The sequence below is a fragment of the Pezoporus flaviventris genome, unplaced genomic scaffold, assembly GCF_033815535.1.
Source record: "Pezoporus flaviventris isolate CSIRO_AGI_PZ_B2104156 unplaced genomic scaffold, CSIRO_AGI_Pfla_v1 ptg000154l, whole genome shotgun sequence".
Lineage (NCBI taxonomy): Eukaryota > Metazoa > Chordata > Aves > Psittaciformes > Psittacidae > Pezoporus > Pezoporus flaviventris.
Genome location: NW_026892702.1, coordinates 664,659 through 692,492, shown reverse-complemented (window position 1 = coordinate 692,492; position 27,834 = coordinate 664,659). Strand labels below are relative to the sequence as shown.

Sequence of the window (27,834 nt, the reverse complement as noted above, 5' to 3'; positions counted from 1 at the left end):
TAACGTCCAGATTTCCTCCATGCTCCCGAGGTCACCCCAGATGTGGCACAAAGACATGTGTGAGAAGATGCTCAGGCTGCCCCCGCCTGGACCACTGCCCCCAGCAGCGCAGCCATCGGTCCAAGGGGCTCGTGGTGGCCAGCAGAGGAGAGGAGGTGAAGGTCTGGCTGTTTCCCCCAGGCATGCCGCGGGCTCTGGCCCTTCTCTGTCAATATTGGGCTGGGGCCTGACCCTGAGCAGAGCTCCTGCCCTTTGCTCTGTTTGCCATCTCCTTCAGGCTGTTTGGTTTCAGTTAATCATCCAGTGAAGGCAAACAGTGTCAGGAAGGAGCAGCGTGCCCCATATCTCCTGCACTGGCCAGGCTCAGAACACTTGGCTCTGGGGTGGGTAACACCCACCCAGCTCATGGGCACTGGCTGCCAGCTATGGACCCCCGGGGCAGTAGGTGCAGAAGGGAGCTCTGCTCCCTGTGAAAACTGGTCAGTATTAGGCAGCCTGGGGTGAGTTCTGGGGACCCCTTGGTCTTCTCCTCTCTGCAGGGTCAGGCTGGTTTGCCGGGGCTGGAGCCACTATCCAGGCTCTTTGCAGGACACTGGGGCAGAACAGAGGAGACAGGCAGGTCCTGGCCCCATGTCTGGGCTATTCTGTGGTGTAGGAGGAGGTGAGGGTGAGGAGCTCAGCCTGGCGCAGTGGAAGGGTGCTCACCATCCCTCCTGCACCCCACGCCAGCTCTCTGCACATCCCACTGCCCCAGGACACATGGCCGGGCCCTGCAGAGCTGCACCTTGCCCTCCTGGCCCCCCGGCCAGCCTGGCCGGCCCCAGTGCCCGCAGTCTGAAGGTCACACTGCCGTGCAGAGCACAGAGTCCAGGACCCCGCCGGCACGCTGAGGCTCAGCGCCACTTTGAAGCCACCGGACACAATGCTTTGGGCTCTCCTTTCCCTCCTCATTGCTGTGGCCAACGGGACCCCCATCGGGGACCAGGATAAGGATATTCAAATACAGGAGAATTTTGAGGCTGAGCGGGTAATGGCAGCTTGTGGTGCCTTTATTCTGGGGGCAGAAGGGAGGGGGGAAAGTTCTATTTTGGTTTCCTCCAGCAAGAAGAGCGATATTCCCTATGCCCACGTTAGGCTGTGCAGGACAGGCATTGGCAGCGTGGCTGGGCGGGGGGTGTCCTTTGGGATGTGCCTACCCCAGCAGACATCCAGGCAGGGCAGCCGGAGCCCAAGCAGCCAGGCCATGTGAATCCCATGGGATGTCAGTGACCTGCCCAGCCTGAGGGGCTGGTGCTGATCCACTTCCCATCTCCTGTGGCAGCTCTGGCCTGGGCACACTGTACCATCATGCCTCTGTTATTCTCTGGGCCATAAATGTTTCAGCTCTGCAGAAAACCAAATGTCCCACCTTGGAGGAGAGGGCTTCCGGTGGAGACGTCCCGTTCTTGTCCCTGCAGATGTACGGGAAGTGGTACGATGTCGCTGTCGGCACGACCTGCAAGTGGATGAAGAACTACAAGGAGAAGTTCAGCATGGGCACGCTGGTGCTGGGCCCTGGCTCCAGCACTGACCAGATCAGCACTGCCAGCACCAGGCTGCGGTAGGGACAGTGCTCGAGCCTCCCCACCCGGGGGTGCTGCATCTCTCAAGGGCTGGGACAGGACACAGGGTTTTCTTGCTCTGGCTGGCACCAGAGCCCTCAGAGGGGCTGGATTGGGCTCAAATACCCAATGCCTTGGGCAGGAGAATTTCGGGGGTCTAGTGCTGGCCTTGGCAGTGCTGGGGTAATGGTTGGACTTGATCTTAAAGGTCTTTTCCAACCTGGTTGATTCTGTTATTGTGTGCTATGGCCTCAGTGTCCCAGATACTATTTTCCCACAATAACCAGCAGAGATGGTCACTCCGAGCAGCTGATTGTGTTCCTGCTCCCTGCAGGCAGGGTGACTGCACACTCGTCTCAGGAGAGTACCAAAAAACCAGCACCCCTGGCAAATACACCTACTACAACCCTAGTAAGTAACTGGGGTAACTCACTGCCACCCTGCGGTGGGGCTGCTGATGGGAGCCAGCACCAGGCACAGCAGGGGAAGGGGCGCAGGACAGGGCTCAGGAGCCACCCCACAGTTTGGGCCATTTCCAGCCAAATTATGGCATGCAGCAGAGGGAAAGAGCCTTTTCCATCACTGTCCCTGCATAGGCACGGGACTATGAGATGTCCCAGCAGATCCCTCCTGGCCCCAAGGCCCTGAGCCAGAGTAGGCTCTCACCAGTCACATTTCTGTAGTACTGATGGTGTCTCGGTTGTCCTCAACCCTTGGTTTCCAACGCCCTTGACTAAGAGGCTGATGAGCCTGGATGGAGTCAGGGTGTATCAGAGGCTGTGTCCCCACAGTTGGCTGTTTTCTCGAATTAGCTGCCTGGTTTCAGCCCCCAGCTCTGGGGCTGTCTTACACTGCCCCATTTCTCCCTAAGGGGCAGGAACGATGTTCCCTGTGTCTCTGTCTCCTGCAGAATGGGATGTGTCTATCCAGTCCTATGTGCTCCGCACCAACTATGAAGAGTACGCTGTCATTCTGATGAAGAAAGAAAGCAGTTTTGGCCCAAGCACAACCCTGAAGCTTTACGGTATGTCTGGTTATGGCACTTGTGGGCAAGCAGGCTCTGAGGTGCACCAGTGCAGCTCAGAAACCACCCCCAAGGGCTCCTCAGGTCTCTTGACCTTGAGGGACCTGGCCATGGCTTTGGAAGTGGTGCCTTGGACCAGATCATCTTTGGCACTGCAGAGGTGGAGTCTTATGGCTCAGCTTAGAGCCACATAACAGAATGAACATCCAAACCAGCCTGTTGTTCGGGGTAAAGGTGCCAACAGCTGCTTGGAAGAAACCCAGACCATGGTTAAGAATAACAGAGAGGTTGGGAAGGGCTGGGAGGCTGGTCTGCAGATCGGTGGAGGGATGGGGGGGCTCCCTGCAGAGCCCCTCCTATGCCAACCCTGCTCACAGCCTGTTCTCTTGCCCAGGGAGGAGTCCAGAGCTGCGGGAGGACCTCATTGAGGCTTTCCAGCAGCTGGCTCTGGAGATGGGCATCCCTGCAGACTCCATCTTCGTCCTGGCCAACAGAGGTAACCCACTGTAAGGCACATGCTCCTGCTGCCTCTCACCCAGGGTACTGTTGCACCGGGCCTGCTCCTTGATGTGCGAGGCTGGGGAGATGAGGGGATGGTCAGGGTGGAGGGAGGAGGGATGAGAGCTTCTGTAGGATGGGGTGGGAAGGAGATAAGGCAATATATCAGTCAGGCTTTCCAGGCAGTGGGATCCTTGCTGGGCTGTCAGTTCAATGCACCTCCAAGGCTGTGCTGGGATGAGGGCACAGGACACCCAGGGACACTCAGCACTGCTGCCCGTGGGTGGGTGCTCCCAGGACCACAGTACCTCCCTGCTCAGCCTGGTTATCTGAAGGTGTCAAAGTGATGCAGGCGGGTTTGGGGATTTTAGGGCGATGCTCCTGTCAGTGGGAGATGGGGAGCAGCAAGAGGGTGAGAACACTGCGGTGGAAATGGGAGGGCCCCTGTGTGTGCACAGCGCAGGACCACGGTGAGGTGAGGTTGTCAGGATCCCCCCCTCATGCTCCTCGTTTTCTCTGTCACCGGGGCCAGGTGAATGCATTCCTCAGGAGACCACAACCACCCCACAGGTGAGTGCTGCAGTGGGACCCCCTGACATGGATCACGGCTGGGACATCCCCTTTGAGCAAGTCCCCCAGAGAGCTGGTGCCTGGGGACCAGGCTCTGTGGGCAGGACATGTTCTTGGAGCAGCTGCTCCACTGCCCACCCGGGACATGCTCTTTCACCCCCAGTGATGGGCTTTGACTGTGAGGATGGTGCACAGGCAGCCGCAGGCTGCAGGCTGGGGGTCGTGGGGCTGGGAGGGCACCAGGGCTCATTCTCAAGCAGAAGGCAACAGCTCTTTCCTACTCTGGTATTTCTCACAGGGTGAAAGATGCTGCATGCAGAACCTCATGTCTTCCTGCTCTTTGCCTGCCTGTGGGTGTCCCAGCCAGGCTGCAGATACGCTCTGAAGGGCTGGGAGGCAGCTCATGCTCCCCTGGTCCTTCAGCTGCCATCACTCAGCACTCCCAGTGTCACAGGGTTAAGTGTAGAAAGATTAGGGGAGACTGAGATGAGCTCTTAGGCAGAAGCTCTTCCCTGGGAGGGTGCTGAGGCGCTGGCACAGGGTGCCCAGAGAAGCTGTGGCTGCCCCATCCCTGGCAGTGTTCAAGGCCAGGCTGGACACAGGGGCTTGGAGCAAGCTGCTCTAGGGGAAGGTGTCCCTGCCCGTGGCAGGGGTTGGAGCTGGATGAACTTTAAGGTCCTTCCAGCCCAAACCATTCTGTGATTTTGGGGGATCATAGATGGGTCTTCCATAGGAGAAGCAACCCATTTGTCTGGAAAGCAGGTAACACACCACTGTGCATCAGCACATGTGAATTACTTGGGCACTTTGGTGTCTATCCACAACACACAACCCTAGCCTGCACTCTGGATGAGCACATGGCTGGAAAAGCCATGAGGTGACTCCAGCATCAGTGACTGGAGCCGTAGTGGGAGCCAGAAGCATCCCACAGCTCTGCCCTGGCATGGCCCATCCCGGGGGTGCAGGGCCAGCGGATCCCACGGGCAGGGGCTGACAGCAGCTCTGTGCTTCCTCCCCATGCAGCGGGCACGGAGAGCAATCCTGCCCCCCGAGGAGGGCTCGGCCGCGGGCCCCCTGCCCCCTTACACCGGCAATAAGGAAGGTACGTGCTGGGGGAGGCGGCTCCGTCGGGAATTCCCGTGTCCCACATCCCGGTTTTCCGGTGCCAGCCCGTGCCGTGCCTCCCGCAGACTCGTGCCGGCTGAGCCGGGACCCCGGGCCCTGCAGCGGGATGCTCTCCCGCTTCTTCTACAACTCCTCCTCCATGGCCTGCGAGATCTTCCTGTACGGCGGCTGCCTGGGCAACGGCAACAACTTCTACTCGGAGAAGGAGTGCCTGCAGGCGTGCCGGAGCGAGGGTGAGGCGGCAGCGCCCGTCCCGCTGCGGGCAGCGCCCGTCCCGCGGGGCCGGGGTACGGGAGGGATGCGAGTGCTCAAGTGTGGGTCCTGGTCCCCTGACCCCCCTGTCCCGCAGCTGCCTGCCGGCTGCCCATCGTCCCCGGCCCCTGCCAGAACCCAGTGACTCGCTGGGCCTTTGACGCGGCTCAGGGCAAGTGCATCACGTTCAGCTACGGCGGCTGCAAAGGCAACGGGAACCAGTTCTACTCGGAGAAGGAGTGCAAAGAGTACTGCGGGGCGCCCCCGCTGGCAGGTACCGCCCCCTGCCTTCACCCTGCCCGCACCCAGCACCTTGCCCGCACCCTGCATCCTGCCGGCCCTGCACTGCACTGGGCTGGGCTGGGGCAGCAGCCCGCAGCTCGGTGCCTGCTCCGGGTGTGCTGAGCCTGCCTGGGGTGGGAACAGGGCTGTCCTGGATCTGGCACAGGTCTTGGGATGGGTCTGTCCTGGGTCTGGATGGGTCTGTCTGTGATGGGTCTGTGACAGCTTTGTGCTGTGCCTGGGGTGGGTCTGTCCTGGGTCAGGGGCTCTGATGAACTGAGGAATATGGTCCTTATAGAATCCCAGACTGGTTTGTGTTGAAGGGACCTGAAAGCGCATCCAGTCCCAACCCCCTGCCACGGGCAGGGACACCTTCCACTAGAGCAGGGTGCTCCAAGCCCTGCCCAGCCTGGCCTTGAATACTTAAATGAATCTACAGGCAGTATCGCAGAGGGGCTGTGTGCACTGCAGACATCCCGAGTCACAACTGAACCTCAGGATGGTCTGGATAAGGGTGGGAATGGCCCTGAGCAGGCTGGGGTGCAGTGGGCAGCAGCGGAGGTGACAAACAGTGTGCAGGCAGGGGATGCCAGTGAGGGAAGTGGCTGAAAGATTTGGGGTGGTGCAGGGACCCTGGCACCAAATAAGGCCCAAACCTGGGTCCCTGCCTGGTTGCACCCTCGTGTGAGCCTCCAGCTCCCATCAGTACTGGGGGTTCTGTGTTGAATCTCCCTGGGACACACTGTTGGCACCGCTCACCCCTTGGGTGAGCAAGCAAGCAGGTTTCTCAGCAGCAGGGCAGGGAGGAGCGAGCTCAGGGGTCTTCAGCCACTGAATGAACTGGATGATGTTAAGGTCCCTTCCAACCCTAACCATTCTGTGGCTCTGTAACCACAGCCTGTTCCCATCAGAGCAGGAGCGCAGGCTTACAGCTACCCACAGATGGGAGATGGGGCCACAGTACCGTGTCTTAGGGCAGACCCATTAATGCCACCACGGCAGGTGATGGGACACAAAGGGACATCCCAGCGCAGCACAGGGGTGCACAGAGGGTCTTGGCCAAGTGGGCAGCAGCTTCCATCGCTGACTGTCCATGGGGCAAGGAGGGGTCTGTGGGTCTGTCCATCACTCTTCACATCTCTCCACTTGCAGAGGATGAGGAGTTTCTGCATCTGTCAAACTGACATGGGTGGAAAACAAGCTCCTGGCACCCAGCACCAGGCCCCACAGGAGACACCTCCAGCAGTAAATGTCTCTAATGTGACCAATGAGCCCAGTGTCTGCCCTCAAGCTGGTGGGGAGGAGGGTGGGGGTCCAGGAGGAATGGGGATGCTGTGGGGTGGGGTGTCCTCTGCTTTGTGGGGCTTCTGGGTGCTCCCTACTGAGTCTCTGCCGCTTCCTCAGGCCGCTGAGGTGCTGGGGGGACAATGGGTGAACAGAGGGACTCAGAGTATCTCCCTGATGCGGTTTAGCCCCCCATATTCCAGGGGATGGTGAAGGGCAGCCGGGAAGGGCCCAGCAAGGAGGGAACAGTGCACGTTCCTCCCTGAAGGGAATAACTGCTGCAGGGTTACTGTGGGACTGTGGACCAAGACACTGGCTGGGGTCCATGGGGAGGGGTGATGATCATAGGGACTGTTACATGGGGATCTCAGAAAGGGGTTACAGGGTGTCCGAGGGTACCCTGAGGGGTTACAGGAGGAAGCTATGGGGTCATGAAGGTCATGAGGGGGAAATGGGGGTGTCCCAGGAGGGGGTTATGGGGGTCTCAAGGGGCTATAGGGGTCCCAGAAGGGGGTTAGAAGTGTTGTGGGGTATCGGGCTGTGTGGCACAGGAGGGGTGAAGGGCTATGGGGCACAGGGGGGTTCGCGGGGGCCCCGGAAGGTCCGGGCTGGATTCGGGCAGGTCCGTGCCCATGCCACGCGCTCAGCGCTCAGCGCTCTGCTGACCCCTGCTGGCCCCTGCCGGCCGCCGTAGCCAGCGCCGCGCGCGCCCTGTTGCCCGGCGGAGAGGCAGAGGAGCCAAGATGGCGGCGGGAGTTCCGCGGCCGGCCCCGAGCCGCGGCGCCCGGCGGGGCTGAGCCGAGCCCCGACCTCACTGCCCCACCGCTCTCCCGGCCCCACCGGTCCCACCGCCCCGCGCCCCGCGCCAGGCCATGCCCGGGTAGCGCCCGCTCCCAGCACACGGCGGGGCCCCGGTTCAGAGCACCCTCCCCTCGCTCCGGGCCGTGCCGAGCCCGGCCGGCCCCTCATGGCAGGCGCAGCCTTGCCCCTGTCCTGAGTGTCCCGAGCCGTGCCCTTCCCGGAGCAGCCCCTTCCCCGCGGCGCTGCGAGAGCGGGACCGCAAAAATGTTCTCGGCCCTGAAGAAGCTGGTGGGGTCGGAGCAGGCTCCGGTCCGGGACAAGAACATCCCCGCGGGGTTGCAGTCCATGAACCAGGCGCTGCAGCGGCGCTTCGCCAAGGGCGTCCAGTACAACAGTGAGTGGGGGCCGCGGGCCGGGGCTGCCGCCGCTGTCCGCCCGGAGCCACGTTTGTAATTGGCGGTTCAGTGCTGCGGGGCCGCGGGGTGGGGGGGGGGACACGGGACATTCGGGTCTGTGTGGGGAGGGGAGGACGGGACATTCGGGTCTGTGTGGGGAGGGGAGGACGGGACTTTCGGGTCTGTGTGGGCAGGGGAGGACGGGACATTCGGGTCTGTGTGGGGAGGGAAGGACGGGACTTTCGGGTCTGTGTGTGTGGGGCCGCTGCGCAAAGGGGTCTGGGCACTGCTGGGCGCCGCTGGCGGCACAGACCGAGCGCCTCGTAAGAGCGAGTTTTGTCCATGAAGCACCAAGAGAGTCACTGTCCGCGGTGGGGGTGACCGGCCCTGCAGCCGGGGGGTGGGTGTAATTGAGCTGTAGTGGTTGTATGATAAGGGTCTGTTGAAACGCTCTGCCGTGCCAGGCTTCAGTGCAAGGTGCTGATGTATGTCTCTATGTGCCCTTGGTACATCGTTTCATTCCATCTTTGCTGCAACTAATACATTTGCTCCTTGGGGAAATTGTTTTCCCTTCAGTGTTGAGGCAGAGGGTTGTGTTTTCCCCTTGGGGCTCAGTAAAGGTTATTTCCAATACAGTGTTTCAGGAGGGCACTGCAAGTATATGAGATACATCCCAGAGTAACAACTGTGAGGCAGTTAATGTCATCCTTGCTGGAAGCAGAGGTGGGAGCAGGAACGCTGGGAGATCACTGGATCCAGACAGGCTGTGGAAGGCCAGGAGATTGGCAGCTGGGAAAGAGACTGATGTGTAAACGTGGCACTGAATGACTCCTGTAAAGGCACACGTGTGGAGGCATAGAGCTGGTCTTGGATCTTAGTCTGAAACAGAACATGAAGAGGACATTAACGCTTCAGGGCCTGGGGCTTTTCCTGTTTTATTTAATATTGTCTCTATCAGCTGTGCTTTTGAGCTGCTGTTCTGAAGCTCTGCTCTCTGGGGAGAGCATTTGGTGCCTTTGTCCATAGCACATCGGTGAGATATGCGAGTAGTGTTCAATTTAAAACATGAGTGTCTCAGCAGTCAGGAATGTGAGCGGAAGCACAGTGGTGCTGTAAGAGACTCGATTCCCAGTGAGAAGCAGGGGATGGAACTGTCGTGCTGTGGAACGCAGACTGCATCGTCACACAGGAGCCTGCCCATCTGCTCAGTAGAGACTTGACCTGTGCAGAGGCTCTGTGCAGCCAGGACACATCCACTGGTGCCTGTTGGGGATCGGGTACCTGACACCAGGCTGTGAATTATGTAGAGGAAGGAGTTGACTCTCCATGTGGTGCAGGCACCCGGATCAGCTGCATCCTGCTGGCACAGCACTCGGCTCCCTGTGGTCCAACCGCATTGGCGGTCCCACATGGACACAGGCCTGCAAGGCCAGAGCTGCCCCAGCCAAGCAGCCAGCTGTGGCTCTGCTGCTTTTGGGATTGTTACCGGAAGTCTTGGGAAAGCCATATGGTTTGTGCTGTGTGTGACCAGGATTTGTGCTCTGTGTGACCAGGATTTGTGCTCTAGCTGCTGCTTTCCTGTCTGCAATAAAACTGCAGCCCACTGTCACTGCCTGAGGGGAAGCTTTCCAGTCTCCATAGTAACTCTTCCCAGTTATAGGATATTTATAGGAAGTACAGGCAGGCTTATGAAAGGGCCTCAAACTCTGTAGCTGTGCCATGGGCAGATGGGTGGGCTCCAGCACGGTGAGGTGGGCTCAGGTGAAGGAATGCCATTACAAGGGCTTTTGCTCAGGAAGCACAGAGCTGCAAATCCTCTGCGTTGCCCATGCTCCTTTCTTAGCAAAGACACGGTGTTCAACAGAGGCAAATGCACCATGTGGTGCATTTGGTGGTGTCTGTTAACACACATGGGTCTGTACAACTCCTCACTTCCCCTGGCACTGCCTGAACCTAAAGCAAAAGGTGCTGTGGTGGCTGGTTCTACAGAAACATTCCTTGCTTTCACAGACCAGTACTGATCATGAATTGAAGCTGCTTCCTTCCCAGGTAGTGTGCTGGAATGCCATGGGTTGCTTGCTGATAAATTGGGCAGCAAACAGCCGGGACATGGGCTGTGTCACCCGGCTCTCTGTGCCTCACTGTGGGGCTCAGAACAGGCTGTCCAGTGCACTTTGTAACCAGACAGCCCTGGTTGGGGTGATTCTGAAGGTTGTGGTGTGCAATTGCACCGAATAGTGTACATCTCTAAGCTGAACCACAGTGATGTGTTCTGACAGTCTCTCACCCACTCTGTAAGTACTCAAGAGGAAGAGTATTGCAGGGCAGGTGGGTTTGGATCTCTAATGATGAGAGCAAAAGGCAGTATTAGTCCTCAGCAGCTGCTGCTTCCTCTGCATGGGACACTGTACTTTAGAGCAAGAGCATTTCCACACTGCATCCCAGAACACACACTCCTTAGTTGTTCTCCTTAGCACCCACACCAAGCTCCTGTGTTTTACACACCGTGGCCCAAATAACACCAGAGGTCCCTGAAGCAGTATGTAAGGTACAGAGAGGAAAATGATGTGGGTCTGTATCACATGTTGTATGTATCCAATGGCTTGGATGTTTATGGGAGATCCTGGTTCCAAGCACTGGTAACCAATCTGCCTCGGTTTTAGTGCTTGGGAAAGCTTAATCTTGGATCAGGTTGGCTGCGTCACTGTTCTGGTCGCTGTGCTGGTCCAGGGAGGTAGCACAGGCCACAGGGATTGACCTCAGTGGAGGGAGGGAGGTGGATCTTGTTCCTTTGTTTGAACAAATTACAAGGCAAATTACAAGAGGAAGAACCAGCACCCACTTACTCAAACATGAAAGTTCATGTAAGGCAAAGAAGGATGAGATGAGCAGTTCTTGCTGGGTTACGCTGGTGAAAGGATTCCCTGGGAGTCACCCCCTGATAATCAGTGACAGGAGCAGAAGACACAGAAGTGCTGAAGGTTCAGATCCATCCATACACCTTCTGCTCTGGGCTTTATTCTTAACAGTGCTTGGGTTTCAGAGGGGACACATGGAAACTCCTTTTGCCTGTGCCAGGGACTCAGTGCATTTTCATTCAGAAAAATCAAAGGAATCTTCCTTTGATTGTTTCACCATCTGTAAGTCGGAATCACACACACCGGGTGGCAGGAACTGCAGGAGATGGTTTGTTGTGTCTGCAGAGATGCGCTGGCACCTGCGAGTGAAGGCACGCTATAAATACTGTGTTCATTTCTGCCTTTCTTATTCTTCTGCTATATTAATAAGCAGCTCTGTAAGAGAATAAACAGCAGCACCTCTCATTGTAGGACAACGGGAGCCCAGGGGAACTGCAGCATAAACCTTCACCAGACAAAACTCCTCCACAGGCTTTGAAGATGTTTTACCTTAAAGTGTCCCTCTTAACCTTTTCTCTGGAATGCTGCAGTAACCCCTGAGTTCCAACAGGAGGCAGCCTTCAGTCTCACATTTCCTTGCCCAAATGATGCTGCACAGCCGAATGCTGATCACCTGAATGCCATTAGATGTCCCCGAGTGGCCCATTTTTTAGAGGATAACGGTACCTATTCAAAAGGCAAGCAGAATTCTGTTAAGTCAGCTTACGCTTCCCATAGCCTTGTGAATGCCACTGGAAACAAGGACAGTATCTAAAAAACAAAAATAAGCACATAATGTAACTGAAAAAGCCCTGTTATCGGAGGAGCAAGCAGACATTAGGCCTGGCTCTGGGAAGTTCGTGATGCTAATTGCTACAGAATTTGTTTTGCTGGCCATGTACAGTTCATATTTTGGACTCTCCCTTTCCTTGGGAGGGTTTGAATGACTTTCTCACTGACTGACCTCCCCTGATTGAGGCACAGGCGCAGGCACATGGTGCTCCAGCAGCTGAGTGGCCTCAGCAGCCAGTGTGAGCCCAGTGGGTGGAAGTGGAACCTTTACCCAAGGCTGCAGTTGGTGAGAGTGCCATCAGTACACCCGCACCTACAACCAGCCAAGGGCTGGCTCCTGTGCTGGTACTGTCCCTCTGACACATGGAGGACCCGCAGAGGTCCAGTATTCCAGTATCTAAAGGGACTACAAGAAACCTGGAGAGGGGCTTGGGACAAGGGTCTGTAGGGGCAGGCCAAGGGGAATGGCTTTAACCTGCCCGAGGGGAGACTGAGATGAGCTCTTAGGCAGAAGCTCCTCCCTGTGAGGGTGCTGAGGCGCTGGCACTGGGTGCCCAGAGAAGCTGTGGCTGCCCCATCCCTGGCAGTGTTCAAGGCCAGGTTGAACAGGATGTGGTTGGTACAGCAGAGTGGGAGTGAGGCCTGGATAGAGGTAGAAAAGGCAGGAGCATGGAAGGATGTCACGAATTAGTGATTTAGATCACTTATAGTATCACTGTCTGTGGTATTAGCACCAGTAGTTTTAATCTGATGTCAAAGTGACTTCACAGTTCATGACAAGGTTCATGCTGTGACTTACTACATGGATGAAAAGTACAAAGGAAAATGGAGTCAGAATCCAGCTAAAATGATCTGCATAAAGACTGGAGGCTCAAACGGTGAGAGAGACCCTGCATTGAGTCAGGGGGTCAGAGTGAACCCCTTTGCTTTCCACTCTTCTGATGGAGTTTAGTGCGTGGAGGTCCAGTCTTAGCCTCAGACTTGGACAGTGGTTTATGTCTAGTGGAATTATCTATACAAGGTTTACCAAATTAATGTTGAGTATGGATTTAATTAGTATTAAATTCAGCGTGTTGTCAGTCAAGGTCTATGGGGGTAAGAGGTCTCTTTGCTTTGGGCAAGGTAGGATCTCTTAGTCTCAGGTAAGGAAGGAGTCTGAAACCTTGAGAGGTTCCCTGCTCAAGGGGATTGTCATGTGTGTGCAGTCCAGGGAGAGCTCAGAATGTACTCATCCAAAGGTCTGTTATTGGTAAAAGATCTCTGTGCCTCGAGGAGTAACCTTGAGAGACATCCCAGGTCCAGGGGAGATGGCCACCACGCAGCCATGCTGCTCACTTTGGCTGTTGTATTTATGGGATAAAGTGTTTGGCTTGTGGTCACATTGCACACGATGTGAAAGGTGTCCAGGAGAATCCTTGTACCCACACTTCCTTTGTTCCTTGGTAAATGAGCGTTGGAAGAGCCACCCACTATTCCTGCATCAATCACATGGTCGGTGCTCACTGTGTCCCTGCTCCTTTGCAGCTTTCCCAGAGGAGTTCTTGGCCTGGCTGTGGCTCAGGCCTTTCCCTCCTTTGCAGCCTGTACCAGACTACTGCTGGTTCCGTGTGAGGCTCCCAGAGGAGCAGAGCCTCAGCTGGCTGAACTCCTGCAGCTTCTCAAGAGTCTGCTGGCTGTTTCCGCTGAGCTGCTCTGAGTAGCTGAATAAACACTAATTTTAATGGCTGAGGCTCATGTTTTTAACAAACCCTGTGTAATATGGGGGGACTAATTACAGCTGAATGATGCTTGCAAGAAGTTTGCATGCTTTGCACAGCGTTCTTCCTTTTGTGTTTAATCAGCTGTGTTTGTCTGCTTGCTCTATTCCCAGTGAAAATTGTCATCCGAGGGGACAGGAACACTGGGAAAACCACACTCTGGCACCGACTGCAGGGAAAGAAATTTATTGAGGAATATATTCCAACTCAGGAGATCCAAGTCACCAGCATCCACTGGAATTACAAAAGTAAGAGGGAAGAGGGTGGAGGGAGATACAGTCATGGGACAGTGCATGGGATAAAAATTCCAGTGCAGCCTTGTTTGCTTCTTTCTTCTGTGTTTGCCTGGGAGATGAAATGGTTTCTCATCACTCATTATTTTAATTGATTATTCACAGTTTCTCAGTCCTGTTTTTAATAACTTTACTCACAAACCATGGAGGTGCTAAAGGATCAGTCTTTGGAAGCTGCACTTCAAGGGAAGTGTTTAACAGGTGATCCAAAGATGGGAAACATTTGTGATGTGCTCGACTTGTTAATGAAACCAGGTTTGTTATGGAAATCTGGCTCTGAGGCTAAGCCCTGCTTTTGTGTTGTGTAGGAGTGTGGGGAATCTTGCTAACTAGTTTTTTACTGATTATAAAGAACATCCTGTAACTGTTAAAGGTGATGTTATAAAAATTAATGTACTAATAACTCTGGGCTGACTTACTGAAGCACAGAAGTATTGTATGAGCCTTTCAAAGTGCTTGTTTGAATCTGAGAGATGAGCTGTGAATTTGTTTTCTTTTCCCCATTGCTCTGGAAGCCCTGGATCTCACCTGGATAAAACCCTGCAGGCACTGGAATAGCACAAGGCTGCACTTCAACAGTGCGCTCAGTCCAGTTTTCACGTTTCTGATCAGAAATGCCACAGCCTTGTGGGGTGAACTGCTGAGTCAGTAGGAACTGCTCTGTGAGACTGATTTTGCTTTAAGGAAAAGATCAGCAGGTTGTTTGTCATTGTCAGATGTTTCCCATCAGCACCACTCTGACCTTTTGTTGAATTGAGTACTCTGTTTTCTCACAGCTGGGAAAAAGCCAACGTGCATTTGGGATCAACACTAAATTGGGTGCTTCATCTAATCCACCAATCACATTTGTATTGCTGGATGGTACTGTGATGCCCAAGTCTTGTGATGAGGATCACGCAGCCTCAGCTGTGGTCACCAGCATCTGCCTCGGGCTGGTGCTCTCTCAACCTCTGTTGGCTTCATAGGCTTCAGTGCAAGGAGGGCAAGCGCTGCTGGTGTGTGCTTACAGGGAGATGGGAGTCAGAGTTCTGGAGACTCTCATGCCCTTCTGAAGACAGACCTGCACATGAGTCAGCTCTCTCTTGATACGTTTCTGCAGAGCTCACTGGTTAGAGTTTAAGCAATGTGTGCATATGGGGATGGACTTTTCTCCAGGTGACATGTTGCTGACCTGGTTCAAATATCTGGAATGCTCTATATGAAATTGTGCCTTTCCTTTGTGCTGCTTTGTCATTGTTTTCATAGCAATAATTTCCAGCAGTGTAGGAAATTCTGTGTTGACCTTCTTAAAACTTGCTTTAAAAAATACCCCATCTAGAAACCACTGTAAGGTGTTTCCTGCTGTGCACACTTCCCATCCGAGTGGGTGATGGACACTTTGGGAAGGTGGCTCAGCTGCAATCACTGATCTGTTGGTTGAGTTAATCCAGAGAGGAGAAATGAAGATTGTTTTTCTTGTGATCACGCTCTCAAGCTACCTTGACTAAACCTGCTGGGTGGTGGGCAACGCAGATTTACAGATGTTAATTTAATTCCTGTCAAATATTGAAGGACTCTTGCATTGCCTGCTATTAAGAGATTTACATTTTATACATGGAAGGTACCTTGTTATATCTTCAGAAATTTTATACTGAGGGGATTAGTACAGACAGAGGAATTCGAGTTATTTCTTCCTACTCAGAATGAAAAAATGACTTTTCTGTGGCAATTGTCTCTGTGATAGAGATGTGTAATTTGTGTGTCTAAGTGAGGAGGTGCCATTCCTCACTTAAGGAATGCTTTGTCAGCTTATGCCAGTCACCAGTATTAGTCTCTGTTTGGCAGTCTCAGAACAGGCCTCAAATAAAAATTGGCAACTACTTTGTTCAAAGACATGGAACGCTTTTGGGATGGATGTGGAGAATGCCCTGCCCTGGGGATGTGTGAACTGAAGTTGATGAAGTGAATGGGCAGTTGCATGAGAGTAACTATCCCTGAGGGCCTGCGAGTGCCTGTGGTGAACACCCGTAAAGCAGAGGTTATTTTTAAATGAGCTTTTCCTGCAGTGGTAGTCTCCTCACTCCTCTCCACTGTTAGCAGCGTCTTCGTGTGCCACTGGCTGCAGAGTGCTTGGCCAAATAGCAACTGAGGACACATCTTTGGAGTGGTTTGATCCATGGTTTATGCGCATCCAAGGTACACAGTAAAAAGGCTGGATTAGCACTCACTGCAGCACCAAAGCTGTTCACATAAACTGCTGCTGCTGTGTATGAGTCACACCAAAGCCAACACAGTAGCACTGAAGTAATTGTCCTCTTGTGTGTTCAGGATAATCGGGAATGAAGCTGGTGATGAACTGGCTACAAGCCAGCAGGAGCCCTGGTGCTGAGGGGGGAAAAAACACACATGGAAAAATGATTTTCCTGGCTCTCATGCTGTCAGTTTCTTTGCGGAATTCTGTGCTTCCCCTTAGATAAAGGGTGCAGGGCAGGTCTTTGTGGGTCAAACACTTCAACCCCTCAGCTGCTGGGGAGCGCTGCTGCTCAGCAGGGCATCACTACTGTTCACAGTACCCAGCAGAAGAACCAGTCTTAACTGAGGGTGCACTTGGTGTTAGGGTGAGGAGGTGGAATGCTCAGGAGGAAAGTCCCAGCGTGAGGTACCGGATCACTCCTAGGACAGCACTGCGTGTCACCTGAGGGCTTCTGAAGTGGAGTTCCAGCTTCCCTGCAGAAGCCCCTTGTTAATGCCCATATGCTGCTTCATGTGGCACTGCCAGAAAGAGCAGTCAGGCTCTGGCCTCTTCTGTGCCCCTGCAGAGTTTGTCCCCTGAGAAAGGAAGACATCTCCTGGCCCTTTGCAGAAAATCCTGCCTGTTGAAGGACACCATAGAATCATAGAATAGTTAGGGTTGGAAAGGACCTTAAGATCATCCAGTTTCACCTCCCCTGCCATGGGCAGGGACACCTCACACTAAATCATCTCACCCAAGGCTCTGTCCAGCCCGGCCTTGAACACTGCCAGGGATGAAGCATTCACAGTTTCCTGGGCAACCCATTCCAGTGCCTCACCACCCTCACAGTAAAGAACTTCCTCCTTATATCCAATCTAAACTTCCCCTGTTTAAGTTTTAACCCGTTACCCCTTGTCCTGTCACTGCAGTCCCTAATGAAGAGTCCCTCCCCAGCATCCCTATAGGTCCCATTCAGATACTGTAAGGCTGCTCTGAGGTCTCCACGCAGCCTTCTCTTCCCCAGGCTGAACAGCCCCAACTTTCTCAGCCTGTCTTCATACAGGAGGTGTTCCAGTCCCCTGATCATCCTCATGGAATTCCTCTGGACTTGTTCCAACAGTTCCATGTCCTTTTTGTGTTGAGGACACCAGAACTGCACACAATGCTCCAGGTGAGGCCTCATGAGAGCAGAGTAGAGGGGCAGGATCACCTCCTTCGACCTGCTGGTCACGCTCCTTTTGATGCAGCCCAGGATATGGTTGCTTTCTGTGCTGTGAGTGCACACTGAAGCCGGCTCATGTTAAGTTTCTCATTGATCAGCACCCCCAAGTCCTTCTCCACAGGGCTGCTCTGAATCTCTTCTCTGCCCAACCTGTAGCTGTGCCTGGGATTGCTCCGGCCCAGGTGTAGGACGTTGCACTTGGCATGGTGCACTTGGCATCAGCCCACCTCACAAGCATGTCAGGGTCCCTCTGGATGGCATTCCTTCCCTCCAGGGTATCAACCGAACCACACAGCTCGGTGTCATCGGCAAACTTGCTGAGGGCGCACTCAATCCCACTGTCCATGTCAGAGACAAAGATGTTGAACAAGACCAGTCCCAGCCCCGATCCCTGAGGGACCCCACTCGTTACTGGTCTCCAGCCGGACACTGAGCCATTGACCACAACTCTTTGTGTGCGGCCATCCAGCCAGTTCTTTATCCCTCGAGTGGTCCATCCATCAAATTGATGTCTCTCCAATTTAGAGACAAGGATGTCGTGTGGGACAGTGTTGAACGCTTTGCACAAGTCCAGGTAGATGCCATCAACTGCTCTACCCCTGCCCATCAGTTCCACAGCCCCATCATAGAAGGCCACCAAATTGGTCAGGCAGGATTTCCCCTTAGTGAAGCCATGCTGGCTGTCACCCAGCACCTTGTTGTTTATCATGTGCCTCAGCATGCCTTCCAGGAGAATCTGCTCCAAGATGTTGCGAGGCACAGAGGTGAGACTGACTGGTCTGTAATTCCCTGGGTCATCCATTTTCCCCTTCTTGAAAATGGGGGTTATATTTCCCTTTTTCCAGTTGTCGGGAACTTCACCTGACTGCCATGATTTCTCAAATATGATGGCCAGTGGCTTAGCAACGTCATTCACCAGCTCCTTCAGGACCCGCGGATGGATTTCATCAGGTCCCATGGGCTTGTGCAAGTTCAGATTCTTAAGATGGTCTCAAAGCAGATCCTCTCCTACAGTGGGCCTAAGGTCTTCATTCTCAAAGTCCCTGTGTCTGCCTTCCAAGACTTGGGTGGTGTGGTCATAGCATTTGCCAGTGAAGCCTGAGGCAAAGACCAGGGATCACTTGGAGGGGCTCTCCATCCCCTTGGCCTTCAGGGACAGCAGCAGCACTGCTGGTCCCAGCTGCGGGGTCTCAGTTTGGGGCACACCTCCCCTTGCTCATCAGTGTCACTGTGCACCATGAATGGACCATGGACTCCAGCAGCCACGTCGCAGGGAGAACACCCTCCAGTGCAGCATGTATGGGTGAGAAGCCAGCTGTGCAGTTGGGTGCCAGGCCAGTGATGATGGGGAGCGGTTGGACTTTAGCCCTGTCTGGCTTAAGGTCTGTAGAAATAGCCAGGGATGGAGCTAACTTAGAGTATAATGGTTTGAGCAGAAGTTAAGAAGCATCAACAGAAGGTGGGAGCGTTGATCTGCTGGAGGGTAGGAAGGCTCCACAGAGGGATCTGAACGGGCTGGATCCATGGGCTGTGGCCAATGGGATGAGGTTCAAGAAGGCAAAGTGCTGGGTCCTGCACTTGGGCCACAACAACCCCCTGCAATGCTCCAGGCTTGGGGAAGAGCAGCTGGAAACTCCTCATGGGGAAGGAGCTGGGGGTGCTGATGGAGCTGAACATGAGCAGCTTGTGCCCAGGCAGCCAGGAAGGCACCAGCATCTTGGCCTGGATCAGCACGAGGGTGGCAGCAGGGCCAGGGCAGTGGTTGTGCCCCTGCGCTGAGCACTGGTGAGGCCGCACATTGAATCCTGGGTTCAGCTCTGGGCCCCTCACTACAGGAGAGACATTGAGGTGCTGGAGCGGGACCAGAGAAGGGCACTGGAGCTGGTGCAGGGCCTGGAGCCCAAGTGTGATGGAGAATGGCTGAGGGACCTGGGGGGTTCAGTCTGGAGAAGGCTCAGGGGGGACCTGATCGCTGCCTACAAGTGCCTGACAGGAGGATGGAGCCAGGAGGGGCTGGGCTCTGCTCCCAAGGAACAAGGGATGGGACAAGAGGAAACGGCCTCAAGCTGCCCCAGGGCAGGTTTAGATGGAGCTGAGGAACAATTCCTGCCCCAGAGGGTGCTCAGGCATTGGAACAGGCTGCCCAGGGCAGGGCTGCAGTCACCGTCCCTGCAAGTGTTCACACAGCGTGGAGACGAGGCCTCAGTGCCATGGGGCAGTGGTGGCCTTGGCAGTGCTGGGAATGGTTGGACTGGATGAGCCTAAAGGTCTTTTCCAGCCTGGTTGATTCAGTGGTTCTATGCAGGTGTAGGGCTGCTGTACGCCTGCTGTTGGTTTTCAAGTCTCACCTGAGCCTGTGATGCACTGGCTGGGGTGAGCCTGGGCACGTTTCCTGTTCATCCCATGCCCACTGCCTGCAGGCAAAGGGAAGGGGAGCAGGAGTTGCTATGATTTGACTGATTTGGCTTCATGCATAAATAAACAGGATCTTTCTCCAGAAGCAGAGGATCAAAGTTTTCCTTTATTCATAATCCTTACAATGTTTTGAAACATTTCAGTTAAGCCAAAGGGAATTCTGCAGAGGGAATGTTTCCTGGCTTGCCAGTGACACTTAGCTGTAGTCTTATGCCATCCTAGGAGATTATTTTCTACTCTGAGACATCATCCTCCTATTCCATTGCTTTATATGCAGAGCTACTCCAAGTACAAGCGTTTGTTCTGTAGCCCACAGCATTTCCAAACAGAAACTGTTTCTTGGAACAGCTTCATGGAGTTTGGGCTTCTTACATGGATTCAGCAGAAACATCTGGCCAAGGCCGCCCACCCCTTGTGCCAGCAGTTAGTCAGGGGGTCAGTACCACAGCACTGGCTCTACGGGGAGAATTTCTGTTGTCTTGCTTTTAGCAACTCAATTATGTGTCGCTGCTTGTAATTTACTGATGCTGCAGCTTGTGAAGAGCCAAAATTGCCGCTAATATCTTCTTTTTCATAACGCACGATGTGAAATGAGCAGGGAAATGGCTTTCTGTAGCTGCAGGACTGTCTGCACCATTTGTCGTGTCTGCAGGAAGATGCTGTTAGTAACTGATCTTCCTTAAATGCGTGTATTCCTCTTTTTTCCAGTTGTACACCTCATTTACAGACCAGGCCTTATGCTTCAACTTACATTTATATCAGTTTTGAAAGCATATGGCAACCTCTCTGCATGAAAAGAATCTAAACAAAGTATTTATAACATGTTTCAAATCTGACATAAACCATGGAGGAAATGTGGCTGGCATTTGTGTGACCAAGTCCTGAAGTCCTTTGGCTGGCATGGTTTGGTGTAGAGAATGGGCCTTCAGCCTTGTGTTTTGATTTCCTTCCAACTCCAGAAATCCTTTTGGTTTCCACTCATCTGCTGCTCTGCTGGTGTTGGCTCTTCCAGAGGCTCTGATGAGCGCTGAGTATGGTCATTAACTGAAACCCCTCCTAACATGTGTGTTCTTGTGCTTTCAGCCACTGACGACATTGTTAAGGTTGAAGTCTGGGATGTCGTTGACAAAGGTAAGATTCTCGCTTCCTTTCTCCTGGGGATTCATCGGTCTTTCGCAATTTTAATTGAAACCTCACATGGAATTCAGGAATAGCTGCTTACCTCCACTGGAGAAAAATGTTTGTACTGATGTTTTCCAAGTGTGGGTGCTACTTCCTGAAAAAGCATGGAAAGGAGTGAGGAGTCTTCTGTGCTAGAGTCTATTATTTGGGACTTGAACTTCAGATCACACCCAGTGTTCAGAAGCAGTCGGTTCATGTGCTCCATGAAATAGGCTGCTGCTTAGTGTGTTCACTGAGCTTTATTAGAAACTTCATCTTGTCTCCTTTATAGTTTTATATATTTAGAGAGCTACTGAGTTCCTGGTTCTGTTTATGAAAGTGCTGTCAAGCTGTTCTTGTATAGGAATGCTCTTGTTAAGTTGGTAAAATGTTATCTGCAGTGAATAATGTATGCAGGAGGGATGGATAAAAGAGAAGCCAATTACTTTCATTTAGGACAGAAAATGCAGTATATGTAATCCAAACCCTTTTCTAAATGCTCAGCCAAGGAGAGCATTGTGATGTAGAAATACATTCTTCATTAGTTTTCAGGTTTTGTCAGAATATAAAGTTCTAGTTTATAAAACTAAAACCCTCAAAACCACATGCGAAGATGCAATGTGGATGCAGTGCAAGCCTGGATTCAGTGGCATCTGTGCCTAGAAGAGGTTGGGCTGCAGATTGAGCCCAACCAATTCATTCTGTGGCCTCAAATGCAGATTTGTGGCTTTTAAGGGTCCTTTTGTACCAGCCAGGTTTCTGGTTTGAGAATGGTCAGGAAGGCAGCTTCACGAGGGAGCATCTCCTGCTGTGCAGGTTGTGCTCCTCATTGAGGTGTTTCTGCCAGTCAAACCTGTTGAGCAGTCACTGAAACCTGAACTCCTGGTTTGGCTGCTGCTGCCTTTCCTGCAGCCTGAGCTGGTGGCACTTTCAGATCTGAGCAAAACATCTGTTTTCTCACTGCCTTGCAACTTTGGGATGAATAGACAGCCAGTGAATTTGGGAACCATGTGTTCCAGCACTGACTTCTGTGAATGGCTTCTCTGAGTACTCATCTTCTCAACTAGACACTTGGCTTTTTTTTTGGCAAAATGATTGGATTTGATATGCGCAGATGTTAATATCGGTTCTTCTGGTGCTGCTTTAGTTGCTGACAGTGGAGCATGTGTGAGAAACCTCAAGAGATTCTCATCTTACCACTTCATGTTCTTTTGAAATAAGCCTCATTCTGTTAAGATCCCTCTTAGGCACCACAGATACGGGGTCTTTTTATGTAATCAAATGTACTCAGTCAGTGCAATGTAAAAACTCAGATCATCCTCACGTAACAAAATCAAATCCTTTCCTGTTGCCATAGCACTGGGGATCCTTGGTAAGTACTACTTTAGGAAAAGATGCCAATTAAGCAGTAAGAGCTTGCTTATATGTAACCTGCATCCGAATGTTATCTCATGACATCTTTGTTCTTCTTTCTGTGTGCTTAGGACAAAAATTCCTCCTGCGTGATGCTTTTGGTGAGAGCAGCACTAATTAAACTGTAGACTCTTAGTGTTGAAATACCGAGTGTTGCTGCAGCACAGTGCTAACAAGACTTGATCCTTTTCTTCCTTGCCTACCAGGTCCTGGCTAATGTGCATATTTAGAGTTAGGCAGAACGCTGCATTTATCAGGCTGGATTTGTAACTGCGTGCTCTGAACATGCATTTCGGCATGTGCTGTTTGCTAGGCTACATTTTTGTTGCCAGTGTTCCTTCATTTGGGGCAAATTGTTCTTGTTAGAGAAAAATGGGAGTCCTCTATTTGGATTAAGATTGAAAAGGTATTGAAAGGCTGGTGTGGGGATACAGCCAGACTGTCTAACACACGTACCCGTAAACTGCAGTTCTCAACTTCAGTCTTGTAAAGCAGCTTTGGCTTTTCCTCTGCCGTGTTGCCATTCCTGAGCGTGTGAACCTGCACTGGAGATTTGGGAAACAAGAAGTTGCATCCTGAAAGACTTGCTGTGTGTGTTTGGGTTGCAGTTGGATATGGATGTGCAGCACGTGCCCCCTGTCCCTGTCAGCTCTGCAGTGTGCTGGGATTTCCCTCCAGGCTGCCTTAGGAAGGCAGCAGGTGGCTCTGGTGGTGCTGCCTGGCTGGTGGCTCACTCAGTGGTGTTTAGGGCATAGGTGTTCCTTTGGAAGTGTGGGGAGATCTGGTAAAGCTGTGAGGTTGGTCGGGGCGGCAGAGGAGGGGGATGGCAGCTGCTCTGCTGCTCCTCTTGCCTTTGCCTTGGCTCTGTGGGGTTTCTGCTGGTTTGATGTGCAGACTCACTGGAGCACAGGCTTCCCTGCAGACTTCCTGCCTCCTGCTGTGTCCTCCTCGGGCCTGCTCACAGAGCTGGGCTCATTTGGGTAATGATGCCATTTGTTAAAATCTTAACAAGTCGAGGTGGCCCCCAGCTACGGATTGTATTGAGTTTTGTGCAGTGTGTTGTAAATACCAACTCCTTTGCTGCCCTTGAAACTAACAGAACACAGGAAGGAGATCTCAGCAAAAGTCACAGCCTGACTCATCTGTCTGGCTTTGCAGCACGTTGTGTAACTACTGCAGGTCCTAAAGCTGTAACAGATCCTGAATGCAGAGGAGCTGCTTGAATGCAGGTGATTCAGGAACAGTTCTGACCCCATCTTGTAACCTGTGCTAGTTTGGTTCCTTATCTTTTCCTATACACCAGCTAAAGGGATCAAATAATTATTTATTTTCTATTGCTCCCAAAATAGCATTAACTGTTTTCCTCCTTGGAGGTTCCTGTCCCTGCCCCTTCTCCCTCCCAGAGGTGAGATGCAAGAAGGAGGAAAGATCAGAATCAATATTTCTGTTCTGTTCAGATGCCCTGAGTTAGATTAATTCTGGGGATGCAAACATTCAAGACCTGGTTTGGTGAATGGTGAGCAGAGGCATCTCCCTCATGCTGTGGACAGCATTTGTTGGCAAGTTGGACTGAATCCTTCTGTCCCGCACCAGAACCGGTGGGACACAGAGGTGCAGAGGCTCTCAGGGACTGGCCACAAACCCAGTCATCTGATGCTCAGTGAGGACTGGTCTGTAGACTGTGGGGCAGTGCTGTGAGGTTGGCTGGTTTCAATGTTGCTGTCATGCCTGTAAATAAGTTGCAGTCATCCTTCTAGGTAGAGAAGCTGAGCAATGGCAGCATGAAGCCCCTTGCTTTCTCACTGAGGCTTTTGGATCACACATCAGTGTGACCTTAAAGAGGAAACCGTGTTCATATAACAATGAATTTGCACAGGCTGAATTGCATCTTTGTGAAAATGCATACATCTTGACTTTATGTAGCTCATTCTGCAGTTTTGGCTCCAAAAATAGACACAGAGCATAAATATGTACACACATGCGCTTTTCAACCCTGATACTGCTTTCTAGATGACCCCCTTTACAGCAGTGCTGAGCAGCATGTAAGAAAGAATATTACTCCTTCCTGTTGATACACATATAAAGCCATAAGCAGGGAGGGGCGTGTGTTCAGTCTCTAGGCACTGGTTGTCACTGTGTCTGGGTTAGAAAGAGACCTTAGTGCTCAGGATGGCAGGACAGTGAGGAATATCTGTAGTTGCTTGGGCTTCTGTTTACACACCTAGAAATTCAGGTCATGCCAAGTGACATTTAGGGGTCACTGTGCTGATGTCTTGGTATTTGGAGAAGCCACACAAATACCACTGACTTGAAATGAATTAGTTTGAAGTGGGAAGAGGCATCCCTGCAATCCCACATCTTCAGTTGTGCTGGGAGAAGTCCAAGCCCATATGTGGATCCTCCAGGAAAACACTGCATGTGAGGGGAAGGATCAGGATTAACATATTTGCTACTTTCAGATGCCAACAGTAATGTGAATGCCCAGGAGTACCCACCAGACACACTGTCAGGAAAAGGCCTGGTATCTCCTGCTGTACCCTCCAGCATTTAAACTTCCATGAATAACTCTGTTCCATAACTGTTCTGCTTGACCTCTTTGCAAAAAGAATGAAGCATTTTATTTCACTTGCAGGGTCTGGCAGAACCAGGAGGTTTACAGCAGCCACCCCATGGCAATCAGCAGGTTGGGTAGTTGGCGGGAGGTATTTTGGTCCCCTGTGTTGCAGTCTTCTCAAGAGTCAGTGGGAGGGGTTTTTGCAGGAGCATCCAAGCTGCCAACACGTCCTGTTGTCAGTGACACAGGGTATTTCTGAAAGTTATGAAAAGGAATTCCAAGTGTCTGCCATTATAATTCAGTTAACTCGTCATTACAGAACAGGAAAATACAGAATGGAGTTAATTCAGGGGAGCAGTTTTTAATTGCTGTCAGTAACATCTGGAAGATGTTTGGTACCTGTGAAACATAACTCCAGATCTGATCTCCAGGTGAAGATGCTGCGAGGGCTGGAGCAGCTCTGCTCTGGAGCCAGGCTGAGAGAGCTGGGCTGGGTCAGCCTGGAGAAGAGAAGGCTCCTGAAAGGGAGACCTTAGAGCAGCTCCAGTGCCTAAAGGGGCTGCAGGAAAGCTGGAGAGGGACTTTGGACAAGGGCCAGTAGGGACAGGCCAAGGAGGAATGGCTTTAACCTGGCAGAGGTGATGACCAGCCCCAACCCTCTGGCCATTCATGCACATGCAGCCTGGCTCTCCTCTACTTCTCCACAGCCCCCTTGCCACAGTTGATTTTGCTGGATTTCCCCTGTATAAGCTCTGTCTGTCTTCTGGCTTTTGTTAAAATTCTCATTGTCTCCTGCCACCCTTTTGTTCTTTTTGGTCACGAGTCAGCCCAAAGCACCTGATGGGCTCTGAGATCCCCTTCACCTGCAAGCCAGTGTTCGTCAGGCCAGTGACATGGCACAGCAGTGTCTCTGGGGAAGACTCTGCATGTTGTTGTGCAGTTCAGTCTGAACAGCCCCACGATCTTTTGCTGCTTCCACATTAATGAAACAAGAAGTGCAACAAAGCAGCTTTCTTTGTGGCCAGGGAGTGCCCCAAACCCTGTGTTCAGTCCTTGTGACTCCATGCTGTAAAGAGCATGGTTTAAGCTACCCCAGACTTTCCTCCTATTCATCTTTGAATTAGTCTAGCTGGGATTCTTCAGCCAGGCATGCCTATCCCAGCCCTCCTCATTTCCCATGCTTGTAGTAGAAGTTAGATCTGCTTTAAGGCCGTGTTCCAAGTTCTGTGGTCCTGCCTGGACCCCTCCCGGAAGTCTCTGCCCAGTGTAATGCTGCTTCTTTCTTTTTCTTTTTTTCCTACAATTCTCTTTAAGGAAAGTGCAAAAAACGAGGCGATGGTTTGAAACTGGAGAATGACCCTCAGGAGGTGAGTGACCCTGAATGCATGTCTGCGCTTGGCAGAAGGCCTCTTGTGGTCCATGGAGAATAAGTTCTATATTTGTTCCTCCTCTAAGGCCAGCCTGCCGAGTGGATGAGGAGCGCTGTGTTCCCTGATGCGCATCATGCTTTTGCCTCTGCATTTCATCCTTGTTCTTGCCCTCACCACAACATTCCTGCTGTTTGCCATTCTGTCCTGTAGGAATGACTGTGCCCCAGAGCTTTAATCGGTAGCTTTGTACCTGTGTGCACATGGTCAGTGGCAGGAAGTCCTTTTGTAACAAACTTCTTGTGAGACCTGACAAAGTCACTTGATGCCTTGTTCTGTGGCAGCTCCTTAAAACTGGGCTCACAATTACCTTTTAGCACTGAAATAAAGAGGAGGAAGGGGCAATAGAAGTGTTGCACTTTGTGGTAACAGCGGCTTCCTACCTGCTTGAGCACTTCCAGAAAAGGGCCACAAGGATGCTCCAAGGGCTGGAGCAGCTCTGCTCTGGAGCCAGGCTGAGAGAGCTGGGCTGGGTCAGCCTGGAGAAGAGAAGGCTCCTGAAGGGAGAGCTTAGAGCAGCTCCAGTACCTAAAGGGGCTGCAGGAAAGCTGGAGAGGGGCTTGGGACAAGGGCCTGTAGGGACAGGCCAAGGGGAATGGCTTTAACCTGCCGGAGGGGAGACTGAGCTGAGCTCTTAGGCAGAAGCTCTTCCCTGTGAGGGTGCTGAGGCACTGGCACAGGGTGCCCAGAGTAGCTGTGGCTGCCCCATCCCTGGCAGTGCTCAAGGCCAGATTGGACACAGGGGCTTGGAGCAAGCTGCTCTGGTGGAAGGAGTCCCTGCCCATGTTAGGGGTAAGGAACTGGAGGAGCTTAAGGTCCCTTTCAACAAAACCAGGCTGGGATTCCATGATCTTACCAGTTCAGTAGCGGTTGCTGTCAGACATGTTTTTTTTTCAGTGACTGGGGAGTGTTTCAGATCCTGTTCTTGTGGGCAATGGAAGCTGTGAAGCATGATGTATCTTGCTTAAATGATGGTAATGTGAAATCCACGGATATAGTGACTGTCACTTCAGAAAGTTTGCCTGTTGAGCACAGTAACTGTGTGTGTAAGCGTGAACCAGGTTATTTACTGCTTCTTTGTCTTTGTTTTTTCTTCAGGCAGAGTCAGAAATGGCTCTGGATGCAGAGTTCCTGGATGTCTATAAAAACTGCAATGGTGTAGTGATGATGTTTGACATCACCAAGCAGTGGTAAGGCACATTCAGTGGCACGTGCCAAGGGATTCTCACTTGTTTAGTGAAAACAAATGACTTCTAGTCTTTGTGATTCCCATACGGGCTCTGGAGCTGATAACCAACCTAATGAGTTGAAGCAAGCTTGTATCCCTTAAAATAATAGCTTTATCTTCTGACATGTTGTTTAGTATACTCCTCTCCTGGGCTTGTTTTATACAAGTGGCCTCCCGTGGTCTGCAGTTTGTGGTGTTGCTCTCTGAGGCTGGATAATCAGGGCTATGGCAGGCTCAGAGTGCACTGGGCATGTCACACCCCTGCTCTGCAGAGCACAACGGGAAGGGGAATGCTTGTGAGAAATTCCCAGGAAGCCTGGTATCAGTGAGGATGATTCAGAGGCCCTGGGCTGCATTACTGCACAGGAATAATGAACTGTGTGCATTGCACATCTGCTGAGGAGGGTGAGGGACATATGGAAGCCCAAGTGGAAAGAGGAGGTGGTGAGAGTTCCTGCTGTATATTTAAGCCTGTGTTTCCCAGGTGTGGTATGGGTCAGTGAGCCTCCTGGAGGGAGCAGCTGGAGGGAAGGTGTCTTTTGCAGCTGCTGACCCACACTGCTTTGTAGGTCTGAGGGCAGTGCTGCTGTAGGAGATGGGAGGGTGCTGGTGGAAGTGGATTATTGAACTT

The 27,834-nt window shown here is 52.4% G+C and overlaps 2 protein-coding genes across 5 annotated transcripts in view; both read left to right on the top strand.

The window, feature by feature from the left end:
* Positions 1-816: 816 nt before the first annotated feature.
* On the top strand, positions 817-6,616 carry AMBP (alpha-1-microglobulin/bikunin precursor). The gene is made up of 10 exons (XM_061479616.1): positions 817-1,027; positions 1,458-1,600; positions 1,936-2,012; positions 2,512-2,625; positions 3,020-3,121; positions 3,656-3,693; positions 4,717-4,795; positions 4,884-5,051; positions 5,168-5,344; positions 6,505-6,616. Exons 1-10 carry the CDS (start codon positions 923-925, stop codon positions 6,534-6,536), a joined length of 1,035 nt encoding a protein of 344 aa, XP_061335600.1. The 5' UTR covers positions 817-922; the 3' UTR covers positions 6,537-6,616.
* An 855-nt stretch (positions 6,617-7,471) lies between these two features.
* RABL6 (RAB, member RAS oncogene family like 6) overlaps positions 7,472-27,834 on the top strand; it is a 53,435-nt gene continuing 33,072 nt past the window's right edge. For 2 of the 4 annotated variants that reach the window (XM_061479600.1, XM_061479602.1), the window contains exons 1-5: positions 7,473-7,831; positions 13,392-13,526; positions 20,504-20,551; positions 25,863-25,915; positions 27,074-27,165. In XM_061479600.1, coding sequence (XP_061335584.1) covers positions 7,702-7,831; positions 13,392-13,526; positions 20,504-20,551; positions 25,863-25,915; positions 27,074-27,165 — 458 coding nt within the window. In that variant the 5' untranslated portion in view covers positions 7,473-7,701. Of the gene's footprint in view, positions 7,832-13,391; positions 13,527-20,503; positions 20,552-25,862; positions 25,916-27,073; positions 27,166-27,834 lie in introns of all 4 variants that reach the window. The other 2 variants (XM_061479603.1, XM_061479604.1) reach the window with 2 other exon arrangements.

Excerpts from the sequence above, each read along its gene's own strand:
- AMBP (XM_061479616.1), top strand. The coding sequence starts at position 923 with ATGCTTTGGGCTCTCCTTTCCCTCCTCATTGCTGTGGCCAACGGGACC. Across the intron at positions 1,601-1,935 it reads ACTGCCAGCACCAGGCTGCG|GCAGGGTGACTGCACACTCG; the intron begins GTAGGGACAGTG and ends TGCTCCCTGCAG. Across the intron at positions 5,345-6,504 it reads CGGGGCGCCCCCGCTGGCAG|AGGATGAGGAGTTTCTGCAT; the intron begins GTACCGCCCCCT and ends CTCCACTTGCAG.